This window comes from Rhinolophus sinicus, linkage group LG12, assembly GCF_036562045.2.
Source record: "Rhinolophus sinicus isolate RSC01 linkage group LG12, ASM3656204v1, whole genome shotgun sequence".
In the NCBI taxonomy this organism is placed as follows: Eukaryota; Metazoa; Chordata; class Mammalia; order Chiroptera; family Rhinolophidae; genus Rhinolophus; species Rhinolophus sinicus.
Window position 1 is genome coordinate 2381927 of NC_133761.1, and position 22571 is coordinate 2404497.

Genomic DNA, 22571 nt, shown 5'->3' on the forward strand with positions numbered 1-22571 from the left:
AGAGACTTTCAGAACAATGTTTCATTTTTCACCCCTTGCTGAATATAGGCAAAAACCAGTTTTCAACTGTTTTGAAAAACAGCCCTGTCTTTAGTGGACAAATGTCTTTATTTAGCTTTGCAAAAAGAACTTGGGAACCTTTTACTGTTGAAGGCAGTCTATGGGGGAAATATCCGGTGAAGCTCAGATGGGAGCTGGAAGAGCAATGCTTATTTATCTAGTAACGAATTCACTGCCTTTTCCAAGCAGTAAGAGGTCCAGATCCATGGACAGTCTTGAGATCAGCAGCAGATACGTTGCTTCGTCTTGGATATTAATCTCGAGATTAGTCGGTCTGTAGTGGCAGCCTCACCTTGAGCACCAGGAGCCGATGGCATCTGCGGTGTGACATGAGGACCAGAGAAACCGAGGACTTCGCGTTGCCCCTCGAGTAGATCAGGTTCCTCTTCCAGCAGCAAAGCTGCAGAAATACAGACGTCATTTAATACCAAGCTGAGCTAGAGCAATTGCTCTGTGCCTCCATTTCTTATCTGTAAAATGGGTATGATAGTGATAGTTCTTACTCACAGAGTTCTTGTGCAGGTTGAAGGAGATATACATATAAATACCCAGCACTTGATAAATACTATTATCAATAATATTGTTGTTGTTAATGTTAAAAGACTCTTGGCATCTCGGATCCAGATAACCTGGTTTTCAAGCAGATTTCCTCTGAGAAAAGGAATTTTTTTCCCTCTTAAAGTTATCTTAGTTTCAAAAGAATTCTGTAGTCCCTACCTTTTTTTGCTTTAGTTAAAAACAAAACAAAACAGAAAAAAAGCTTCCCTAGTATTCAGAGGTTAGAGGCCCCTAATTCTTTTTTTTTGGAGACTTGTATATGAACCTGCAAATCTATAATTAATGGATAAAACTTGGTTTATTAACTCAGTAGGATACTCTGCAGTCAATTTAAAAGGAAATGCTTATCGACTAGTAAATGTTTCTTCTTTATGGTTATTTCTGTTTTTTGGTCTTTCTTAATTTTTTAACTGTCGTGTCCTGCGCGACAAAAGCTGTTGGAAGCGAGAAGGGCTGCGCAGGGTTAAGACAGACAGTAGCCAAGAATAGAGTGCGAGCGGGGCCAAGGGACGCCAGCCTCAAGGGCTGAGAGCCCTGAATTGGGCCAACGCATAGCTTTTTGTGGTTAACAAATGAGGAAGTAAAGCTTGTTAATCTCAAGACCTGTGAATTTCACACATTATACTAGGAATCTGATTCAAACCAATCACCCTTGCCTGCAAGCAGCCAGAAACGAAAGTCTCAGGATATCTTAGTAATTGTTTCCCTGAGGGACAAAACCTTTATGCATATGAATAGATGGAGAACTGATGTTATCACATCATTGACTCTCTTCCCAAGCAGGTTGTAGGAAGGAATCTAGCCACAGAGGCAGAAGCTCTCCGTAGCCGGGGGAAGGTGGGGGTCTATGCCCACCTCTATCAACCCCGTGTGTTCTCCTGACGGTCCCTATGCGACTGTGCCTGGCTTAGGTTGTTCCTCCCTTGAGGAATCTTCCCTGTCATTGATAACCATCCTTTGGGATCGAACAGGGAGACATAAAGTGTAAGTACAAAGGTGAAGCAAAGTACCTGAAAGGATCCGTCTCACAGACTGTCCTTTCTTTAGGGGCAGGTACGCGGGGACAGATGGGTAGGCTGCTGCGTGACAACAATTAATAGTCATCATTATTATCATAATTATTAAACTATCGATGAATTACTCAGCACCACAGAGGCCAGTGGCTGTGCTAAATGCTTTCTGCACGTGTCACCTCACCTCACTGCAGGCCTTTGAGGGCTGGTATCAGCCTCTCCTTTGTGCAGGAGAGGGATTGAGGTTTAACGAGATGAGGTAACTTGCCCAAATCATGCAGCTGGCGAGTGGCAGACTTGGAACTTGAACCCAGGTGGGTCCCTGCACAGTTTGCTTTCTCAGTGGCCCTCTCAGCAGCCTCCCATGGACTCTTTGCCTGGACGTCTGTGAGTTCATAAAGGACAGATCTTAGTGGTCTCAGCCTGAAAAGGAGAACATCAGTGAGAGTAATAGACAGAGTAGCATAGGTTAAAATTTTACATTTATTTTCACAAATGTTTTATCCTCAGCTAATGACCTAAAACGTCAATATTTTTAATTTTAACTCTGTAAGCACTGAAAACAAAACATTAAAAGTCGTTACAGTGCGAAAGAGAAGTGGGTTTTGAAAACCCAGCCCTTGCTAATGACTTATTGCTTGTTTGCTTTCTAGTGATGCTTGTTGAGAGAAAAGTTATAAAGACTGAATTGGTTTTCTGTGGCTTTAGTATGGGAGAAAAGAGTAAGTCACTGAATGTTGACAGAAAGTAAAAATCTATGCTTTTTCTTTCCTGATGCTGAATATTTAAGTTTTATGGGACGTGTCAACTTTGTTTTTTATGGCTGAAGTCTATTTCCTCATTTGTGAAGTTAGAATGATGTCATTTACCTTGTTGGTTGTGAGAGTTAGATATTATATATACAAATCACCTAAGAGGTTCTCAGTAAAAATTTGTCACAGTGAGTTAGATCACAACTTCGAATACTGAGGAGGGTGTTTTTTTCCAATGCATTTTCAACACATACATGCATGTGACATGTAGGCCTATGGTCCACAGTGATCAGGATTCAGTTACAGCTTGTTTTTCAGTGCAGTATGAGGTTTGGCTGAAATCAGTGGCATTCTAGTAAGACAGGGCATGGCTGACCTGCCTTAAGCTGAAGAGCTGGAAGATAATTTGCATAGAAGGTGCAACTCAGAATTCATATGGCCTTATAATCGTCCACTAAAACATTTAAATAACTAGGAATTTGACCATAGCCAGTAAGTTTAGAAACATTGATATTGAGGTGTTTTCTGGGAATAAGCTTATCTCCTTTGTGATTGAAGGAAATTTTGATTTTTTCTGTACCCTTAATAGGTTAAAAAAAATCAAACTGTTGATTTGACACCTGTCACTTTTCCTTTATGGAAGAAATGAAAGGAAAGCTCCTGCTGTTTTAATATATACATCAGCGTTTGGTATTTCCACAAAATTGTATGATTTATGGTCCCCAACCCTTTGGGGTGTCTTTCGCAGGACACAGACTACCTACTGTTGGAAAAATGCAGATGTGATTTCTATGAGTAGGGTTAGTGTAGACCTGTTGGTTTCGGTGTAGTGCAAGAGCCTGGGGACAGGCGTAAGCTTTGCCACTGAGACTGGAAGGACAGATTTCCCTGTCTCAGTCTTCCTAATCGGTTAAACAAAGAAGCTGGCCTGGAGGCCAAGATCCCTTGTGCCCTAAGATTAGTTCCCAAGAGCCTATGTCTTTTGTTTACATCCAGGAGCGTTAAAGATTTCAGGTGAAGTACTGAATAACACTCTCTTCCCTGAAGCAGAATTCAGTATTTACTAGCTAAGCTTTTAGTTAGGTCTCTGAGCATCCTATTTTTATAAAACCTTACTGATAATATCTTTACTGTGCAGGCAATTTTTTGGTTCCATCTTTTCCAGCAACTTGGAAATTCTTTTTTGGCCATAGGTGGCGCTGTTGCACCTTTAAAAAGCCTTAAGTTCCGTATTTGTAAAAGAAGACTCAAAACACGTTCCTTTAATTTGATTTCTGTGTTTAATGCTTCAGAATAGGTCGCTGGCTGGATCCCTGGAAAAATGATTGTAGTTATATCTTATTTCTACTCTGTCATCACAGCGTGAAAAATTCAGGCATGCTGTGTGAGCAGTGGCGAAATTAGGCTTTTCTTCCAATATTAGAAACCAGTCAGCCATGATTTTATAGAAAAGATAGAAACGGTCTCTGGAGCACCTTGAAGATGAAAACCACATGGAACCCCTGAGTTCTGAACCTGCTGCTGTGTGTTAATTGGTGGCAGGTGATTTGGTGTCATGGCCGAAGCCTAGTTTATGCACCTGGGTTTGAATGCGCGTGGCAACACTTAGCCGTGCGAACTGGACTCAGTTCTTCCTGAGTCTTCTTCACCTGCAAAATGGGGATGCGACCGTGTGTTCCCGAAAATGAGACCCAGCCCCACAATCAGCTCTAATGCAGCTTTCGGAGCAAAAATTAATATAAGACCTGGTCTTATATAATATATTTTAATATAAGACCAGGGATAATATAATATAATACAACACAACACAACAGACATGATATAATACTGGGTATAACATAACATAACATAACATAACACCAGGTATAATATAATATAATATAATATAATATAATATAATATAATATAATATAATATAATAATATAATACTGGGTCTTATATTAATTTTTCTCCAAAAAATGCATCAGAAATGATTGTCCGGCTAGCTTTTATTTTCGGGGAAACATGTAACACCTGCTTTGCAAGACGGTGACATTTAGAGAGAAATTACAGAAAGTGTTTAGCCCAGGGGTCCTCTCATAAAAGGTCTCATAAACTTTAGCTGTTACTTTGTATAGAGCCGTCATTTTATAGTCTGTGGCAATTACTAAGGAATTACAATAGGAAAAGAAGGTTTTATGAAGGAAGACCCAATTTAGAAGTGAGTGAACTATTTAAGGAGGGTCATTGGTTCCTATACTCATAACTCAGCAGCAGCAGCAGCGGTGTGGCCACGGTGCACTGTCCTTGCACCTGCGTGAAGCCGCAGGCTGATTTGTTATATATTGGGGCTCAAAGGGATCCAGTAATTAAGTTACATTCCTGTTTTCGCCACCAGCCAGTTGAGAGATGGGACAAAAGGGTAGGCAGGTGGAGATGGAGCCCACATCTGTTACTGATAAAGCTGCTTTATCCACAAACTTTGGGGACACAGGAAGATGGGTATCATACCGTGTCCCAGAACTAGAAGGCCTTCCGATGAGAGGTGTGTCCCTGTCATACCAGGCGTGGCAGAGCCCAGTGTCCTGGGTGCTTCCTGAGGGCGGTCAGCACCCAAGGGGACAGGGCTTCACATGGCCAGCTTGTGTCCCAGACTCCCGAACCCCATTACTCACTCCGTTTGTGGGGTGGATGAGGGACCAGGACTTTGAAAGCCTTCCACGAACCGAGGTGCGGGGAGGAGTGTCCCTTGCTCCCGTTTAAACGTGCCATGGAGTGGAACTGGAACAGAAGGGTGCTCACCAAGGATTTGTAACTAGGGAAATAAGGCTGTCCTTTGGGACGTAGACTAGCAAGGACATACAAAGGGTGATTAGAATGGATGTTTGTGAAATCACCTCAATAGTTAATGTTTGTTGAGCACTTAAAATGTGCTACACATTTTTCTGAGCATTTTACGTAAACGAATTTAATCCTGTAATTCTCACGACAACCCAGAGAGGTAGGTTCGATCGTTATCCCAGTTTTACAGATGTGGAAACTGAGGCCAGAGTGGGTAAGTAATGTCACTAAGGTCACAGAGCCAGTAAGTGGCAGAGCTGGGATTTAAATACTGGGGAGAAAACGTGCTGATTGTTGAACTGTCCACCATTTCGGTCTGATGGATAATTTTATGTCTCCTATTACACTGGGAAGTCAAGCCTCCAGGTTTCTTACGTCAGTCTCTTAGGAGTTTGGTTAACGTGAAATCAGACCATTGGAAGCTGATGATGCTGATAAGCGAATTTCTGAGCACACTGACGTACTTCTGCCCGTGGAGACGTGGCTGGAGGATGCCCCTTCTGTCACTGTGTCATTTCCTCAAACACATCTTATTTCCCCCCACCACCCACATACCACAGGGGCCTGATAATCAGATAGCAAAGTCCCTGTGTCACTCTCCCCGATGAGAAAACTAAGTCCCTAGAAGTGAATTGAATAAGAGAAAAGGGCTTCCAGAAGCCCAGTTAGGTGACCAAGTTCACTTGGTCAAAAGCTGTCCATTTTTTGTAGTTGAGCGTTTTCTTTTTGAAAAAATTTCTGGGCCGTGTCACTTACAGATCACACTGGATTCGATGAAAGAAATTTAAAATGCAGAACAGGGTTGTTTCAGGTGGTTCATCCACACCAGTGAGGAGTGATAGCCGACTGTGTGAGGCATGCGAGAGAGTTTTACAAATGGAGTAAAATACCTACACACTGCCATCTGAGGGCACTGACCATGGTGCCCAGTTCAGTACTAGACGCGCTGAGAGGTCAAATACTCGGTGATGGTGATAAAGACTCAAAAAGCTTCTCTCACGGTCCCTATGGAAAGGATCTAGCACAGTAATATACCGAAGCAGGTTTTTGACTGAATAAAAAGCTTTGAGGCTTATCCTGAAATCCAGCATTCCCCGTTTCCACGCAGCTGAACGTGCCCTCATGCACCTCTGTCAGCTCATGTCGTGGGCACAGCGTCCTTGGGAGATGCCGGTGGACCATGCTGGCTCCTCTGAGCTTCAGTCTCCTCGTCCACAGGGTGGGTTAATCGTCCCCTCTACTCTGTAGCGTTGTTCTGAGAACCCGCACGATGGTCAGGCATCGTGCATAGAAAGCCCGTTTTCATTATAACCATGGCTTCTAGATTGCAGTGCTTTGCAGTCTGCATTTAAAAACAGAGATTGCAGTACACGAAACAGCTCTTACTAGGACCATGAACGGGGGCCTCTTCTCTGTCTAGACGGTCAAATAAATCCGCTGTTTCAGTAGGTCACGCCTTTTGGAATGTTGGAAATGTGCTTACAGGTGAGCAGAGCTGACGAGAAGCCCGACTCTTAGAACCAGTATCTCTTCGGGTGTGTTCTGCCGGCTCACGAAATTACATTCTACAGAGGAGGCTCATCGGATCTCACTGACATTTGGATAGTTTAGAGGACGATTAAGGCTTCCAAAAGCTTCTTATAATAATGAAGTTAACCATTTTGTATTTTAAACTAACTACAAAGTGACCTTTTAAAAGTTGGAAACCCTTAGTTTGTGAAGTGTCCAGTTTTTCATTGTGTACGTGTGTGTGTGTGTGTGTGTGTGTGTGTGAGAGTGAGTGTGAGATTTTAGGAGGCTTGTGATAAGTTACATATAGCCTTCTGGTACCTTCTCTCCCCACCCCCGCCCCAATTCCAAGGTGTGGGCATATATTTGCACAAACAAATTACTATTCCTTTGTCCTTCGGCTTATTTGTGGACGTCAGAAATTCTCATACGTGCTGGAGAAGAGTTGGGGAACATGAGCTCAGCAAGTGGGGAGGGATGGCGGCGAGGAGGCGCTTTACACAGCTGTGCGGGCTCTGAGTGACAGCAGCTTGTGCCTCTTCCCTTCCAAAGCAAAAAGGCGCTGAGCTTGTAACATACTGTTATTCGCAATTACTTCTCTGACCAGCTAGAAGTGCCCCAGGTTTTTCAAGCCTATGTGAATTGTGAAAGATGACGTAGTTGTTACCTTTAAAAGCACTTTTGTTTTCCAAATAAAAGACCACACTCTCTTCTTTCTTCCAGGGGCACAGGAGGTTCTCATTGATCCAGGTACATGATCTACATGCTTCGCTGCTTTGGGTTGTTTTTCTAAGTGCTTGTTTCATGATGGTGTGAATGAACGGTGACAATTTCTGGATTGTGATCTTTGGAACATTCTGATTTAAGTGACTTTAAATCAGAACTGTTAGCCACCTGATTATGGCTTGGTCCTCGTTTGATGGGGCACCCGACTGATCTGTGTTGTCTGTCGAAGAGGAAAATCCTTCCTCCAGCATGGCTAAGTGAATGATTTGTAAAGTGTGCCTTTCCAATTGTTTGACTGCATTGAGCATGCTTGTCCAGTTAATTCTGAATTTATTCACAGCAATCGCTTTGCTCTGATTCTATGGTTTATGCTCCTCTTAGCATGGACTTGAATTTTCTACTGCATTCCATGTATGTTTTCTTAGCAGGGAAAGAAATTTTGCTTTATTTTTTTTAATTTTTTTTTACAGAGGCGGGTTTTCTTTTCCCCTCCTAACACCTTCTGTAATTATTAATGATATAGCAAGAATCTCTTTTATTGCAGTGCCTAATTGTTTTATAATGAGTTCTCTTATTTTCAGGCTTAACCACAAACAATGACAAAGGGTAAATAATAAAAAACTGTAAAACTTCCTTCCTTTGCAGAGATACAAATCACATAGTCATGCCTACATACGCTTTGCGACCCACACACTGACTACATCTCATTGTGGCTCTTGATTCTGAAGTGAAATCGCTTCAGGTTCGCAGATTTTTTTTTAAAAACATCGTGTTGAATCCTTTCCCTAGCCAGATATTTTGTGATACTTTCTCGGTACGGTTTGTGGAGTGTGTAGAAGAAGGAAAACAAGGGCTTTGTTTTGCTTTCGGCAGACCTGCGTTGCTGGTGAGAAATCAGTTTGAGGGTGGGCTGAGGAACTCGTGGACCCCCCGCCCCCATGGAAATTGATAAGCAGTGAAATCGATATTGGATGTGTTGGTGTTTGATCAATAGAAGCTGTTGAGCCCAATCTAGCTAGTTACACCTGATGGAAAGTACTGTGTTTCAGTGTTTTGACCACTTTACCTGCAGGAGAATTAGACGCTTCTAGCAGGTATAATACAAGCAGCTTAGAACTATCAGAAAAGCCAGTCATTTGTTGAAATAAAAAGAGTATACATTTGTTATTGCTGAAACCTTTCAAAGTCAGGTTGTGTGGAGATGACACTGAGTGAGAATGCTGGGAGGAACAGTGCGGGGGTTCTCTAGGTGCTTGGGGATGAGTCAAGCTCCGGCCACAGACAGAGACGGCAGCGGGAAAGAAAGGACAGAGAAGCCAGCATGTGGCATCAGACGGCATCGTCTGTAATGGTCCCAAATGAGAAGAATCTGGACTTGATCTCTGCTTAGCTGACGAGAGCAAAGGGAGCTGAGGGTCTGCTGGCCCCAGTTCCAGTTCTGTGGCCATTCCTTCACTCACTGAGATCTTACCTCTCCCCAGCATCAGTCTCTTCTTTTCTGTTCAACCCTGGCAAGTGTGTCAGTGGTAGATGTGTCGTATGGGTCACTTCACAGGCCCCAGCAGTGAGCCCCCTCAGCGTCTCAGTCTGAGCAGTGAACGCTCCCCTGGGGGTTAGCGAGATGCCGGCTGCATAGAAAACCCACCCACGGGAGGATCTCACTGAATTGCATCACTTTGATTTTGGTGTTGAATTTTAAGTGGATATATTCTTCGAGGCGAACTGTTTCAGGTTTTTTGCTGCCTGCTTTCCCTACAGCCATGTCCAAGGCCAGAAGGAGAACTGGGCCGTCTTTGGCGCTGGTTCCTGGGCTGGTTTTCAGAACCAGGCCCCTCCAGCCGCTTGGAGCAGCGAGGCTGCCGAACCCTTGACCTGCGTTTCAGACATGCTTCGTGCTGTGTTCTTGTGATTTCAGAACATTTTGTGTACCTTCGACAACTGCTTCAAGTGAAACCATCTTTGGCCAATTTCAGTCAACTCGAATTTGCTTTCCTGTTTTCCCGTTGAGGGGATTTTTTCCCCCCTGAAATAGAAAGTAGTGCTTTGCATTTGCTGTGGGAGGGCACTGCTCTAGGGTGCAGCCTTCTTTTTGTTAAAGAAAGCTTTAATACAGTTCACCCATTTAAATGTGCAGTTCAGTGTGTTTTGTTTACTCTGTTCTGAGTTGTATATGTTCCTCACCCCGACGGGGAGCCCTGTACCCAGTAGCAGGCGCTCCCCTTTCCCCCGTCCTGCCCCCCACCCCGCGCCCCAGGCAGCCACTCATCCGTCGCCAGGGGTTTGCCTGTTCTGGGCATTTCACGTAAGTGGAATCATACAACATGTGGCCTTTTGTGACTGGCTTCTTTCAGTTAGCGTCATGTTTTCAAGGCAGCTCCACATTGTAGCATGAAATGGTACTTCACTCCTTGTTATGGCCGCGTAATATTCCGCTGTGTGGACAGACCACGTTTTGTTCACCCTTTCATCAGTTGATGGACATTTGGGTTGTTTCTCCTTTTCTGGCTATTATGGGCAATGGTGCCATGGATATTCCTGTACATGTCTTTGTGTGGATGTGTGCTTTTAGGTCTCTGACGTACATGCCGAGGGAGTGGAATGGCTGGGTCACATAGTAGCTCAATGTGGGACTTTTTGAGGAGAGTCCGGGTGGTTCTCCAGAGTGGCTGCACCTTCCCCCCAGCGGTGTGTGAGGGTCCCAGTTTCTCCATGTCCTCACCAACACTTGGGGTGGTGTCTTTGATGATGACCATCCTAGTGAGTTTGAAGTGGTGTCTCATTGTAGTTTTGATTTTTATTTCCCTTACAGCTAATGATATCGAGTATTTTTCCATTGTGCATATTGGTCGTTTGTAGATTTCCTTTTGAAAAATGTCTGTTCAGATCTTTTTTATTCAGTTTTAAATTGAGTTGTAAGAGGTTTTTCTCTCTTTTTAAAACTCTTCCAGGTACAAGTCCCTTATCAGATAAGTGATTTACAAAACTTTCCTCCGACTCCGTGTCACTCCACTTTCTTGATGGTGTGCTTTGAAGTGTGGAAGTTTTAAATTTTGATGAAGTCTGGTCTGTTTTCTTTGTTGCTTGTGCTTTTGGTGTCATATCTAAGCTCACAGTGTTTTATATCAACTTTACATAGAAAGCAGCTGAATCCTTGCGACAACTCTAGGAGTTAGGTACCGCTGTTATCCCTCGTCTGTATAGGAGGAAACTCAGCCAGTCCATAGATGTGGAACTGAGATGCAGAGAAATTCGTTGGCTTGCTCAGGGTCTCAGCTGGCAGGTGGTGCTGTCGGAATTCAAACCCATGAGTTTGTCTCCAGCATCTGTCCTCTTAACCAGCAGACTCTAGTTCTGTCTATAGGAATTATCTATTCAAAACTCTCCGCCTATTTGACTTCTTACTAGTTCTGGTTCTAACTGCAGACCTCATCTCTTCCTTTACCTTGTACATCTCAGTGTAGGTTTATTTAGGTCTGGTGCAGGCGGAAGCAGCGCCCTTAGTTTTTGCATCACTCTCCAGGATGACTGTTGTCAACTGACCTAGCAGAGTCAGGCCTAAACCTTTTCTGCTCATCGTGCTAAAAGGAGAATCATGGCTACCGAATGTTACAAGGAAGTATTTGATGGATTTCACTTCGCTAAGCAATGAACTAAAACCCGAGTGTTTTCATAGATGGCAAGCCTTCCAGAATAGGGTCACTGTCGTTCTTATGTCCCATTTTGTTTCTTTGTAGTGGCCAGTGGTACCTAACTGTCCAGCATCACAGTTAGAGCACGTGCTCGTGGGTCCGTGTCTGCTGTGGGACACTGGACATCTGCCTCTGTGGTTCGTTTCACAAGGGAAAAGATAAGATAGAAACACCTCTCAGATGTCTTCAAAAAGCCTGACATTTTGAGAAGAGTTCCACAAACCATATTTAGGTATTTCCACTAATTTTAGATCTGTCTTAGACATTGTGGTTACATAGCAGTGAATTCATTAACTAGATTTGACAAGTGTAATATTGATTATTTGTCTGAATTAAAACATTCTGCCTTGGTTAAAGTAATTGGCACCTGTGACTAAACAAAAATAGGTTTGCATTTGTATGTGACCTGGCAGCACAATATATACAGAGGATGCCAAAAATATATTATATACACAAATTTTAAGAAAGGAAAAAACTATTAAAATTATGCTGATGGTAACCACTTTGAACACCTATTGTAATCACAGAAGTCAAACATGTCTTGTATTCATCTTTTGTTACCGGTATATATTGAGTATGGCAATTTTAATAGTTTTTTCCTTCCTTAAAATGTGTATACATTTCTTTGGCACCCTCTGTGTATGTTGTTTTTTATTGTGTTTTTGTAGCTTTTCAACAATGTTCTAACCTTAGAATTCTATTTAAAAAGCCCTCACTGTGTGTAGAGAAGGCTGTGCTGAGCTGAGCCTGTGTTACACACAGACCCGCTGTCTTCTGGGTGAAGGTTTCCCTCCTTTATGCTGAGTTAACGTGAGTGACAGGCGCTGTGAGTCCTAGGCCTTTCTCCATGTACTTGAAGTCAGACAGGAGTTTCCCTTTGTTTCCTGGGTTTTCCTTATTCAGTTAGAATTTTTGAGAAAGAATTTGTTTTAACATGTTGTATACATTTCCCTAGACACTTGATGAGTCTGAACTTTTAAGTTTTCAATTTGTGAAAAACTTAGATGCACTTTTATTTGTAAGTAGTTTATTTTCGCTTGGTATTTCCCTCTTTATAATGAAAACTTTTTTTTCAACAAGTGAGGAGGTATGCATGCTTTAAAAGACACCTTATTTTTTCTTAGGGTAAAAGTCATTTTCGTTGGACAGAATTTAGAAAAGAAACAAAAAAAATTACATATAATCTTCCTACCTAGTGATAAGTTGCAGTAAGTTTAGAAATTGGGAAGTGTAAGTACTCCAACTTTGTTCTTCTTTTTCAAGGTTATTTTGGTTGTTCTGAGTCCCTCGAATTTCCATATAAATTTTAGGATCAGCTAGTCAATTTCTGCAAAGAACCCAGCGGGGATTACGTTCAATCTGTGCATCAGTTTGGGGAGTATCGCCGTTTTAAGAGCATTAAAGTCTTCTGATTCATGAACATGGAAGTTTTTCTATTTATTGACATGTTTAATTTTTTCCAACAATGTTTTGAGTTTTCAGAGTATCATTTTACATTTTTCTGGGGTGTTTATTTCTAAGTATTTTATTCTTTTTGATGCTATTGTGAGTGGAATGGTTTTCTTAATTTCATTTTAAGATTGTTCATTGCAAGTGTATAGAAATACAGCTAACTTTTGAATCTTGACCTTATATCCTGCAACCTTGTAGAACTCACTTATAGATTAGCTGTAATAGTTTTCTAGTGGATTGCTTAGGGTTTTCTATATGCAAGATTATGTCATCTGAAAAAGACATAGTTTTACTTTTTCCTTTGCAATTTGGATGCGTGTTATTTAATTTTCTTGCCCAATTGTCATGGCTATAATGTCTAGTACCTTGTTGAATAGGTGAGAGAGGACTTCCTTGTCTTGTTCCTGACCTTAGGAGGAAAGCATTTAGTCTTTTTCCACTAAGTATGATGTTAGCTGTAGATTTTGTGTGGATGCCCCTTATACTGAGAACATTCCCTTTTACGCCTGGTTTGTTCAGTGTTTTTATCATGAAACGTATTGCGTTTTGTCCAATCTTTTTTCTGTGTCTGTTGAAATGACCATGTGGGATTTTTGTCCTTTATTCTAATGATATGGTGTATTATATTAATTGATTTTTGCATGTTAAACCATCCTTACATTCTTCTTTTTTTTATTTTTTTCAACACATGACTTTTATTACACCTTTGAAATATCACAACTGAAGTCGAGATCACTCGACATCTTGGTGTTTCTATAGCTGGACAACTTACATCTTATTCATCGGCCTGCTGAACTGTTCTTTTTTCAGAAGCGTAGATACCACCCCCACATTTTCTGATACCCTTGTTTTTAACTGTTGTGGCTTGTTGAATCAAAGCAGCTGAATTTGATACAAGTTCAAAATTATTTCCTTCAAGAATTCACTCATCTTTCTGGGTTTGAGATACTGGACAAGCAACACCAGACCTCACCCGAACCCTGTGGATGTATTTTGTACCCAAGAAATGTTGGATTTCAACAAGAGAACCACTCTCTTGATGGGGAAGTGAGCACACACAGACCTCATCTTGTAACGGACGCCCAATGTGACTCCCTTGACCATGTTCTGTACGTGACCACAGACAGTGCGAACAGGAGCCAGTTCCTGTCTGTTTCCCACCATCTGTCACCCCGGGGCCTCTTCTTCTTCCCAAGGAGACTGAGTTCTGCATGGATGAGATTGAAGTCCCTCCACAGGGTGCCTCTGGGCCTTCCCAGTAACTGTGGGCCCTGCAGAGTGACGTCCACGTTTTCTGGGATGTCCACTGTCTGATTGCTGAGAACGGTCTTCATCCTCGGAGTAGAAGTGGCAAAAAAAGCCAACCTTACCTTCTTGAGATAAATATAATACCACGTGGCCATGTTGTACAGTCTTATATGTGCTGGGTTTAGTTTGCTAGTATTTTGTGGAGGCTATTTTTCAATTCTTTTGAATTTATTGAGATATGTTTCATAATGTAGCTTGTGGTCCATCCTGGAGAAGGTTCCCTGTCTGCTTGAGAAGAGCGTGTCTTCTGCTGTTGGGTGGAGGCTCTGCAGCTGTCTGCTGGTTCTATTCGTTGTTTTTCTGGGTCAAGATATTTAGGTTCATTTTGTACTTCCCCTATCCCAGTTCTGAAATCAGACATTTGTCTAAGGTGTTGCAGTTCATTATGTTGGAGAATGGTATTTAGAAACCAAAATCTGGGCACTGAAATGCTCATTGCTACTGAGGTGTGTTGCTTCTAGGCTCTTTGCGAGCTTCATGCTGTCAACCAGGAGTACACCAGTGTCTCTAATTCCAGCTCCAAATCCAAGGGTTCGTTGCAGTCTCCCCTTGTTTGATATTTACATTTTCTTTCTCCAACAGTGAGAACTCTGGCTCCTAAGATTTTCAATATATTTACTCATTTTCTCAGTCCCACAATATATAGAAAGCAGTTTCAGAAAAGTCAGTATCTTTGTAAAAACAAACCTCTAAGTAGAATTCAAGGATTGTTGTAGTTATTTTTGTCTTTATACTGAGGATAAGTGTACAAGGTACTGCGATCAGAAGTTATGTGGATTTGCTCTAATGCTTCACTGTCGGCATAGTTATGCTATTTATTTGAAATATAGATAGTGGCTCATGTATTTATGCCATTGTAGGGTTCCCCTATCTTTATTGATTGATGTTTTTTACGATATAAGACATGAACAAGTTTCCAAAAGTCAGAACTACACAAACTGGAGAAGTGGCACTGCCTCTCTTGCCCTCCCACCTCATCCCCACCTACCTTTGCAGGTAATTAATCTTGATCATATACTGTTTGGATAAGATGAGGTGTCACACAAGGAATGAAGACCCCCCTCCCGCCTCATTCTGACCCCCATTAACTTTCCCTTTGTTTCTCCAAAAGAAAAGAGTAAAATCCAACAATGTAGAGATAAATTGTTAGAGCTAAGGAGATAAATCGAGATGACCTATCACTTACTAAATATTATTTCATGGCAGAAACAAACGTATTATACGCACAGGCACACAAAGCCCGATGGTACAGTGGTTGCAAACATAGGCCCCGGCTCGAATCCTATTCTGGAGTAACTAGCTGTGTGACCTGGAGAACCAGCCGGAAGACAGGCTCTCTCGGACCCGATCCCTCCCTTGCAGAGAGGGGGGTACACTGCGAGTCCCTCCCGCAGGAGCAGCTGGGGGCTGCGATGGAGCGTGTGTGGGAGCCCTTAGCACAGCGCTGACTCCTAAGTGCCAGGTACCAGCTCTGCTGTGATGGCGCTGTCAGCAGCTTGTCAACTCTCCGTGCTCCCAGGGACACCTTGTGGCTTGGAGACGGAGCCCTCAGCTCTGCAAGGACCCGAGCAGTGTGTCATCAGGCCTTGCTGATTGGAATCCGTTCTTTAAAAAGTGTGTAATTTAGATACCAAGCGTGCTCCTTTCTTTTATTATTATAGTTCTGCCCTCTCATCTCTTGCTGTGATGTTCACAAAATCTGCAGGAAAGAAACAAAATCTGCCCCTTCACAGTTCTCCGCTGTGTGTCTTTCCTCCCTGATGAGAAGAGGATTTGGCATGGGAGACTTGCTTTGTTCCCTTTGCTTGCAGTCTTTCTGTCCATCTGCCCTTCGGTTACCTGTCTGTCCATTGATCTGTCCACTCCTTCTTCTGTCTTGTTCCAAAAAGTGTTTGAGGCAGCTCACAGAGTACCAGCCAAGCAGGTGAGAAGGGGGGACCCAGGTGAGAGAGCAAGGGCAGCACAGGAACTTGCACGGTGTTGTGGGCCGTGGGGGATGTGTGCCTGAGCCTCCCGGTGGACACGAGGAGGACGTGACCTGGGAGATACTTGCCGTCCGTGAGATAAACACGTGGCTTAGGCTAAGCCCAGCTTTTCCTGCTGTGAGGCTTAGGACAATATTTTTTGAGTGTTCTATGAAAGCAAAGAGTATCTTACCTTCTTTTTCTTTTTCTGTCAGAGTTCTATGTGCCATTGGTTACGTTCTGTAAATGGAAATGTCTTGCAAACTCTTCTCTACATGCGTTTGATGGCTAGGGAATTAGGTGGTTGTGTTTATTGACAGGGATTGGCCAGAAATAGAACACGACAGTCACAGAAAGGACACTAATATTCATAAGCTGCATTTTTTTTTCAGTGCTGTACAGTTTGGAAAATGCTTTCATATAGTTAATCTCCATTTGAGGGTACATTGTGGTCTGCTGGCATTAACAGCTTAAAGCATGAGATAATGCATGCTGGGTACGTTGTCCTCAGGGCAAGTAGGCTGGTTATTGTGGACATGTTACTTTTATATAATGCACGTCATGTTCTTTAATAAAAAGTTTCAACAGGGAGGAAAACTTATTGTGAGTTAATTAACATTTTAATACAAGGCTTTGACGGTGAGACTATAGCAGGGAGTACATACACTGTGAAGACTTTAACGATCATTCTTTACATTTCAGTAGGGAACATTTAAGTTTGATCCTATTTGTGCCCCCCTTTTAAAGTAGCAAAGAAATAAGACAAAAAAAGCAAAAGATTATTTCTTTTCTTCCTGTTGGTTTGCAGGTGCCCTCACCACCAATGGCATAAATCCTGACACCAGCGCTGAAATTGGACGTGCGAAGAACTGTCTTAGCCCCGAAGACATAATCGACAAGTATAAGGAGGCCATCTCCTACTATGGCAAGGTGACCCTGCTGCTTGTGGGGCTGTGTTGTTTGAATCAGAAGTTCCCGTTTCACACTGTGCACTGCTGCTTATCTCTTGCTTATTTCTCTCTGCAAGGATTCAGCTGGTACTCCCAACTGCTTGGTATTAGATACCGAAACAGTATTTTCTGATTCAAAATAATGTATGTGTACTGTTTGGAAAAAGGCGGAAAACGGTGATCACAGCCCCACTATTCAGAGAGAATCATTGTTACCACTTTACTATAATACCACGTCCATGGCTTGGTTTTTAATGATCTTCATAGCATTGCATCTTGTGGATGCATCATTCTTTTTACTTTGGACTTAAAAAAATTTTAATTCAAAATATACCTACTGAAAAAAAAGGAAAAAAGAAAAAGAACTCAAGTATTATAGTCCAGAAGAGTGGTAGCAAGTGAAAAATGAAAGTTCCTACCTCCCCTCCCCTTATTTCTTGAGAGTAACAACGATGAAAAGTTTGGTATGTATCATTCGTGACCTTTACGCCTATGAAGTATATATACATACGAAATATACATACATGAAATATATGTTTACATGTGTACGTAGATCTATGTTTTGTTGACAAAAGGTGGTCATACCATGTATGTTATTCTGCATCTTGCTGTGTTCACACAGCAGCATGTGCTACGTGTCCTGCACGTCAGGCCTCTTGACTCTTCCCCACAGTGGGGGGAGGTCTTATCAGATGCGGATGTAGCCATTTGTTCAGTGACACCTTTCGTGAGACGGTTGCAGACAAGATGAGGCCTGCACCGCAGACCCCACGGCTTTGCCACAATTCCCTTCATAACTATCCTGCTGATGGATATGTCGGTTTCTCTCTTTCCCACTCTTGGAAAAAATGCTTGACTGGGCAATTCTTGTACAGACGTTCTTGTGGTCTTAACGTATTCCTTTAGTGAAGATTTCTGGAAATTTGATCGCTGGGTTTGACACTTACATTTATCACAGGTTACTGTCCAGTTACTCTCCAGTTTCCTTCTAAATAGGGAATGAAAAGATGCAGAATTGCTTATTTAATCAATTCTCTGTCACTGAATATTATTTCAATTCAGTTTTTCTTCCCACTGTTGTAAACAGTGCTTTGATAAATGCCCTTAGAGATAAATCTTTTTGGACTAATTTTTTTTTAAGGGAACAATCTCTACAAGTGGACTGCAGACAAAGAGGATACATGTTTTTTTAAATTTACACATACCTTGCCATGTTGTCATCCAGAAAGGTCGCTAACAGTTTGTTCTCCCATAAATAAACACCAGCTATTACATCCTTTAGAAATATTAGCCGATATGATTGGCAAGAATGACTTTTCATTGTTGTAGTTTGCATCTGATTACCAGTGAGGTATTGGACATTTTTTACTTGTTAGCCATGTGCATTTCTTTTATGAATTATCCATTTGTGCCCTTTGCACACATTTAAATCAGGGTGCTTTTCTTCTTGTTTTGTGATAACTCTATTTTAAGTGTCAGTTTCTTCTCCGTCATTGGTACACGCATATACTGCAAATCTTTTTCTTTTTTCTTGTTTTTAAAAGATTCATTGGGGAATATTGGGGAACAGTGTGTTTCTCCAGGCCCATCAGCTTCAAGTCGTTGTCCTTCAATCTAGTTGTGGAGGGTGCAGCTCAGCTCCAAGTCAGTCGCCATTTTCAATCTTTAGTTGCAGGGGGTGCAGCCCACCACCCCATGCGGGAATTGAACCTGCAGCCTTGTTGTTGAGAGCTCGCTCTAACCCACTGAGCCGTCTGGTCTAAGTTCTGTAGACCAGGAGACAGATGGAGGGAGGTGGTGTGCCTTGGGTGGGTCCTCCCGCAGCTTAGTGGCTCCTTGGACCACTGCCTCTGAAAGAGCCCGGGGGACCAGAGAGGCTCTGATCGCCACAGAAACCGCACTCCCCTGCCATTGTGCCAAAGCCCTGTGGGCATGGCAGGTAGATGCCACTTCACCAGCCAAGTCTGAGTGCAGATTAGTGGCTGCCGAGAGCACGGAGTCAGTGAAAATTGGAGACTTTATCTCAGTGGTAAAGGTCCAGCTGCCATGGGCACAGCAGGGGGATCAGGTGGCCCACGTGTTGTGAGTTTTCCAGGCCTGGGAGTGGCAGCAGCAGACTCGGGAGTCAGACAGAACTGAGTTCAAATCCCACCATCTGATTTTAGTCGAGTTACATGAGTTCTTTGAGCTCCAGGTTCCTTGTCTTTCCAAATGGGGAAATTAAGAGTTTTTACTCAGGGTAAATTATATACATGTGTATCCAAATAAAACGACAGGCTCATTAGTGTTGCTCAATAAAATAAAAACTGGTATCATCTCTTCCTCTTTACTTCAGCATTCTATAGTCCATCTCGTTGAAAAACCAGGTCCTAGTATGTATGTGACACAAGTAGAAAAAGAAGACTAATCCCTTGCCTTTCTCTAGCTGTATTTTTATTTGCTTCATTTACCTCTTTTCTCCCGTTCTTTCCAATTTCATCTCCTCCACCAAAAGAGCCTGAGATTTTCCCACGCTACCCTAACACTGGGTTAAAATTACTTTGAGGGTCAGCCCATCCCTGTGAGATGACAGTGATAAAAGAATATTTGTACACTTCCAAGATTTGATTGTATTTGATTTGTACACACACACACCAGGTCACCTTTTACTTTCTCAGGGACCAGCACGACCTCTTGGTTTGCAGGCCCTGGGAGTGACAGCCGGGTCTCTTGTGGACTCTTGCCTGGCTCCACCATTGGCTTTTTGTTGGATAGTCAGACGAAGTTCTTTTCTATTTCCTGTGTCTTCATCTGCCCTTCGTCTCAGGATCTGAGAGGCAGGAAGGAGTAACTGTGAGAGAGCAAATCAGAGGGACGTGAAACGCTTAAGTCCGTAGAGGACGGATACAATGATGCAAGGTGCTAGAAGTTTTGCAACAAAGTAAACTGCATTTACCACGACTGCCTTCCAGCCGCAGGTGTGAGAGACTTTAAAAGTGATTTCAAGTACCACAGATGAGAAGTGGAAATGAGTAACAAAGTATCCCCTGGTAATATTTTGTACTTTTGTAACATATTCTATTGTAACTATTGAGGTTGAATTCGTACGTTGCTCAGTTCCCTCCATCCCAGCCATCTCTTCCCCCCTTGGGGATAGACTTGCTCAAACAGGTTCTGCCCCCTTGGGCGGGCGCGCCTCTCAGCTCCTGGTGCTGGGTCCTCGGGTCACGGCTCGCCAGCCCCGTCCTCACGCCTCTTTCCCCGCTCTGTCCCCGCAGTACAAGAACGCCGGCGTGATCGAGCTGGAAGCCTGCGTCAAAGCTGTGCGCGTGCTCGCCGTCCAGAGGCGGAGCATGGAGGCCTCAGAATTTCTCCAGAACGCCGTGTACATTAACCTGCGGCAGGTGGGTGTGTGTCCTCCCGCCAGTGGGGCAGCGAATGCAGTTCTGGAACTTAGTCCCCGCTAATCCATGCGTGTTGCTGCGTGGGGTTCAGTATGGCCTGCTAGGAACTCCGGAGTCCGAACTGGCTGTCCTAACGTATGTGGCTCTTTGTGCTGCTTTCCATCGTGCTGTGTTACTGTCACAGTTCAGGGTTTTCTGTCCTTTCACATTTTTTATTTCGATTGGAGAAATAACTCTGCCTCTTACTAGCTTTGCGACCTTGAACAAACTGTGCCTCTCACCTTACTGTTGTTACTTGTGACGTCATTACCATTTGTGAGCCTGTCTGGGTTGTTAGGTTTATAAAATGTGAAGTTTGTGAAAGTCCTCTGTAGAGCTCTTTTTACACAGCAGGCAGTCCACAGATATTACTTAAATCTGAATCCAGAAGTGTTTTAATAAAAGAAAATCATGAGAACATTTAGGTAGGTTGGTAATGCAAAACCCCCTAATTGACAGTCTAGAACATTTTAGACATGCAGCTCACTGGGATTTTTACGGACAGGGCAGCCCACACTGACAAGTGAGTGGTTTGCATGACGGCACAGGACTAGGATTAGAACCCAGTTGCTGTAATCCCACGGGTCTTTCCTGAGCACAGTGTTGTGCTAGGAGTGGGGGAAAAGAGGTGACGGGGGCACATCCTGCCCTCACTGGGCCGACAGTTCTGTGGCAAACATAGATACTCAGCAGGGGGGTAAAAAGGTGGACGTCCTGGTGCTAAGGGAGCCAGTGGCTAAAGGATTGAACCCAGTTTGGTGGTGGGGGGTGTGGTCAGGGGCTGTCGGAGGCAGGAGCTTCTAGCTGGGATGTGAAGGGCACCTAGCACATGGCCAGGAGAGGAGAGGTGGGAACAGGGCATCCCAGGCTGGGGGCTCAGCAGGGGTGAACATCTGACACGTACCACCTGGAGGGAACCAACAAAGTGACAGGTGGAGCTGGGGGAGCCTGGGTCAGGGCACAGGAACTTTCTCGGACAGGTGAAGAATTTGGAGCTTATTCTAAGAGCAGCAGGTTTTAAAAGAAGGGACTTAAAAACTTGGGAATGAAATGGTCCCACTGGTGTTGCGTGGGGTGGGAGGCTAGTCTGGAGACCCCTGAGGAGGCCAGGTCGGTGATATTGTGGCTTCCAGCTGAGGGGTGGGGCTGGCTGTGGACAAAAGTGGGCAGATTGAAACACGTTTTGGTGTAAGAGGAAAGCATTAATGAGTGTCTGGAGGGGCCGACGGAATAATGCCCAGGCTTCTGCCCGGGTCCGGTCAGTGGACCATGGTCCTGTGTGCTCTGAGCAGAGCAGGGCGGGGCGTTTTAGAGGGAAAGATGATAAATTCAGGTGCATGTAATGGGAAGTGTTAGTTTGTGGGGCTGGGAAGCTTAGGTACGAGAGGGAAGGGGGTGGGGAGAGAGGAGACTTTACAATCATTTTATATTTCGAACATATAACAAATATGAATAAGAAGACGCGCCTCTGCCGTCCAAATCGAACACATTAGCGTTTTGCCACGCTGACTGCAGACATTCTTAATTTTTTAAAGAAATAAAATAAATAGAAAATGACAGAGTCGCTCAGCCTCTTAGAGTTGACGTGTATCCTCGTGCATCTCTTGCTCTATGATGCATTTGTAATCAAAACCTATGGTTATATTTCGGCGTAATGTGAAGCACGCAGACTCGATGCTGACAGCTGGGGTTCGCATCTGGCTCAGGCCCCTTGGGCACGTCATTTAGCCTCTGTGGTCAGTTCCCTTTTCTGTGAGGTGTCTTTACTGGCCCTCAGGCCCCATATCACCGCTACTTCCCTAGATTAGACTTGGCGAGGGAGGCTGCTAAGGGGAGTAAGAAGGGGCGCCTGTTGACCTAACTGAACGTACCATTATCATGGGTGCAAATGTGTCATCAGGAAAGGGTTATGCCCTGGTCTTTGGTTTACCTGGACGTTTCTGCTAAAGGAAAAGCAAAATCCCAGCACTTCACAGTGGAGCTCCAGTATTTGGGAAACTGATCAGGGGGAGGACACCAGTCCTCCATGGGCTGCCACGTGAAGAGTGTACAGTGGGGTTGATTTATCTCCGGACACCATCTCTGGGTGTTTACTGGGATGACCAGGGCGTAATCCCTGAGGCCCAGGCCCAGGCACACGCAATCCTAGTAGGGTGGCTGGGATGCCACCCAGACACCGAGGGTGTGCGGAGGGCTCCATAGAGAAGCTGCTCTGCGGAGAGTGCAAACGAGCCGCCTAGCGGGGCCGAAGAGCCTCCTGAGCAGTGCGACCCCGTGCCAACACCTGAGGGCATGAGCACGGAGTGTCTGGGGAGCCAGGTCACTTGGTGAGCTGAGCAACTGCAGG

The 22571-nt window shown here is 43.7% G+C and overlaps 1 protein-coding gene and 1 pseudogene across 5 annotated transcripts in view; one reads left to right on the forward strand and one right to left on the reverse strand.

Moving 5' to 3' along the window:
* TRAPPC9 (trafficking protein particle complex subunit 9) overlaps positions 1-22571 on the forward strand; it is a 319931-nt gene that overhangs the window by 16215 nt on the left and 281145 nt on the right. For 4 of the 5 annotated variants that reach the window (XM_074316655.1, XM_074316656.1, XM_074316657.1 and 1 more), the window contains 3 exons: positions 7437-7463; positions 16661-16782; positions 20060-20185. In XM_074316655.1, the coding sequence (XP_074172756.1) occupies positions 7437-7463; positions 16661-16782; positions 20060-20185 (275 nt within the window). The remainder of the gene's footprint in view (positions 1-7436; positions 7464-16660; positions 16783-20059; positions 20186-22571) is intronic. The other variant, XM_074316658.1, reaches the window with a different exon arrangement.
* LOC109443718 (large ribosomal subunit protein uL6) lies at positions 13313-13929 on the reverse strand (annotated as a pseudogene).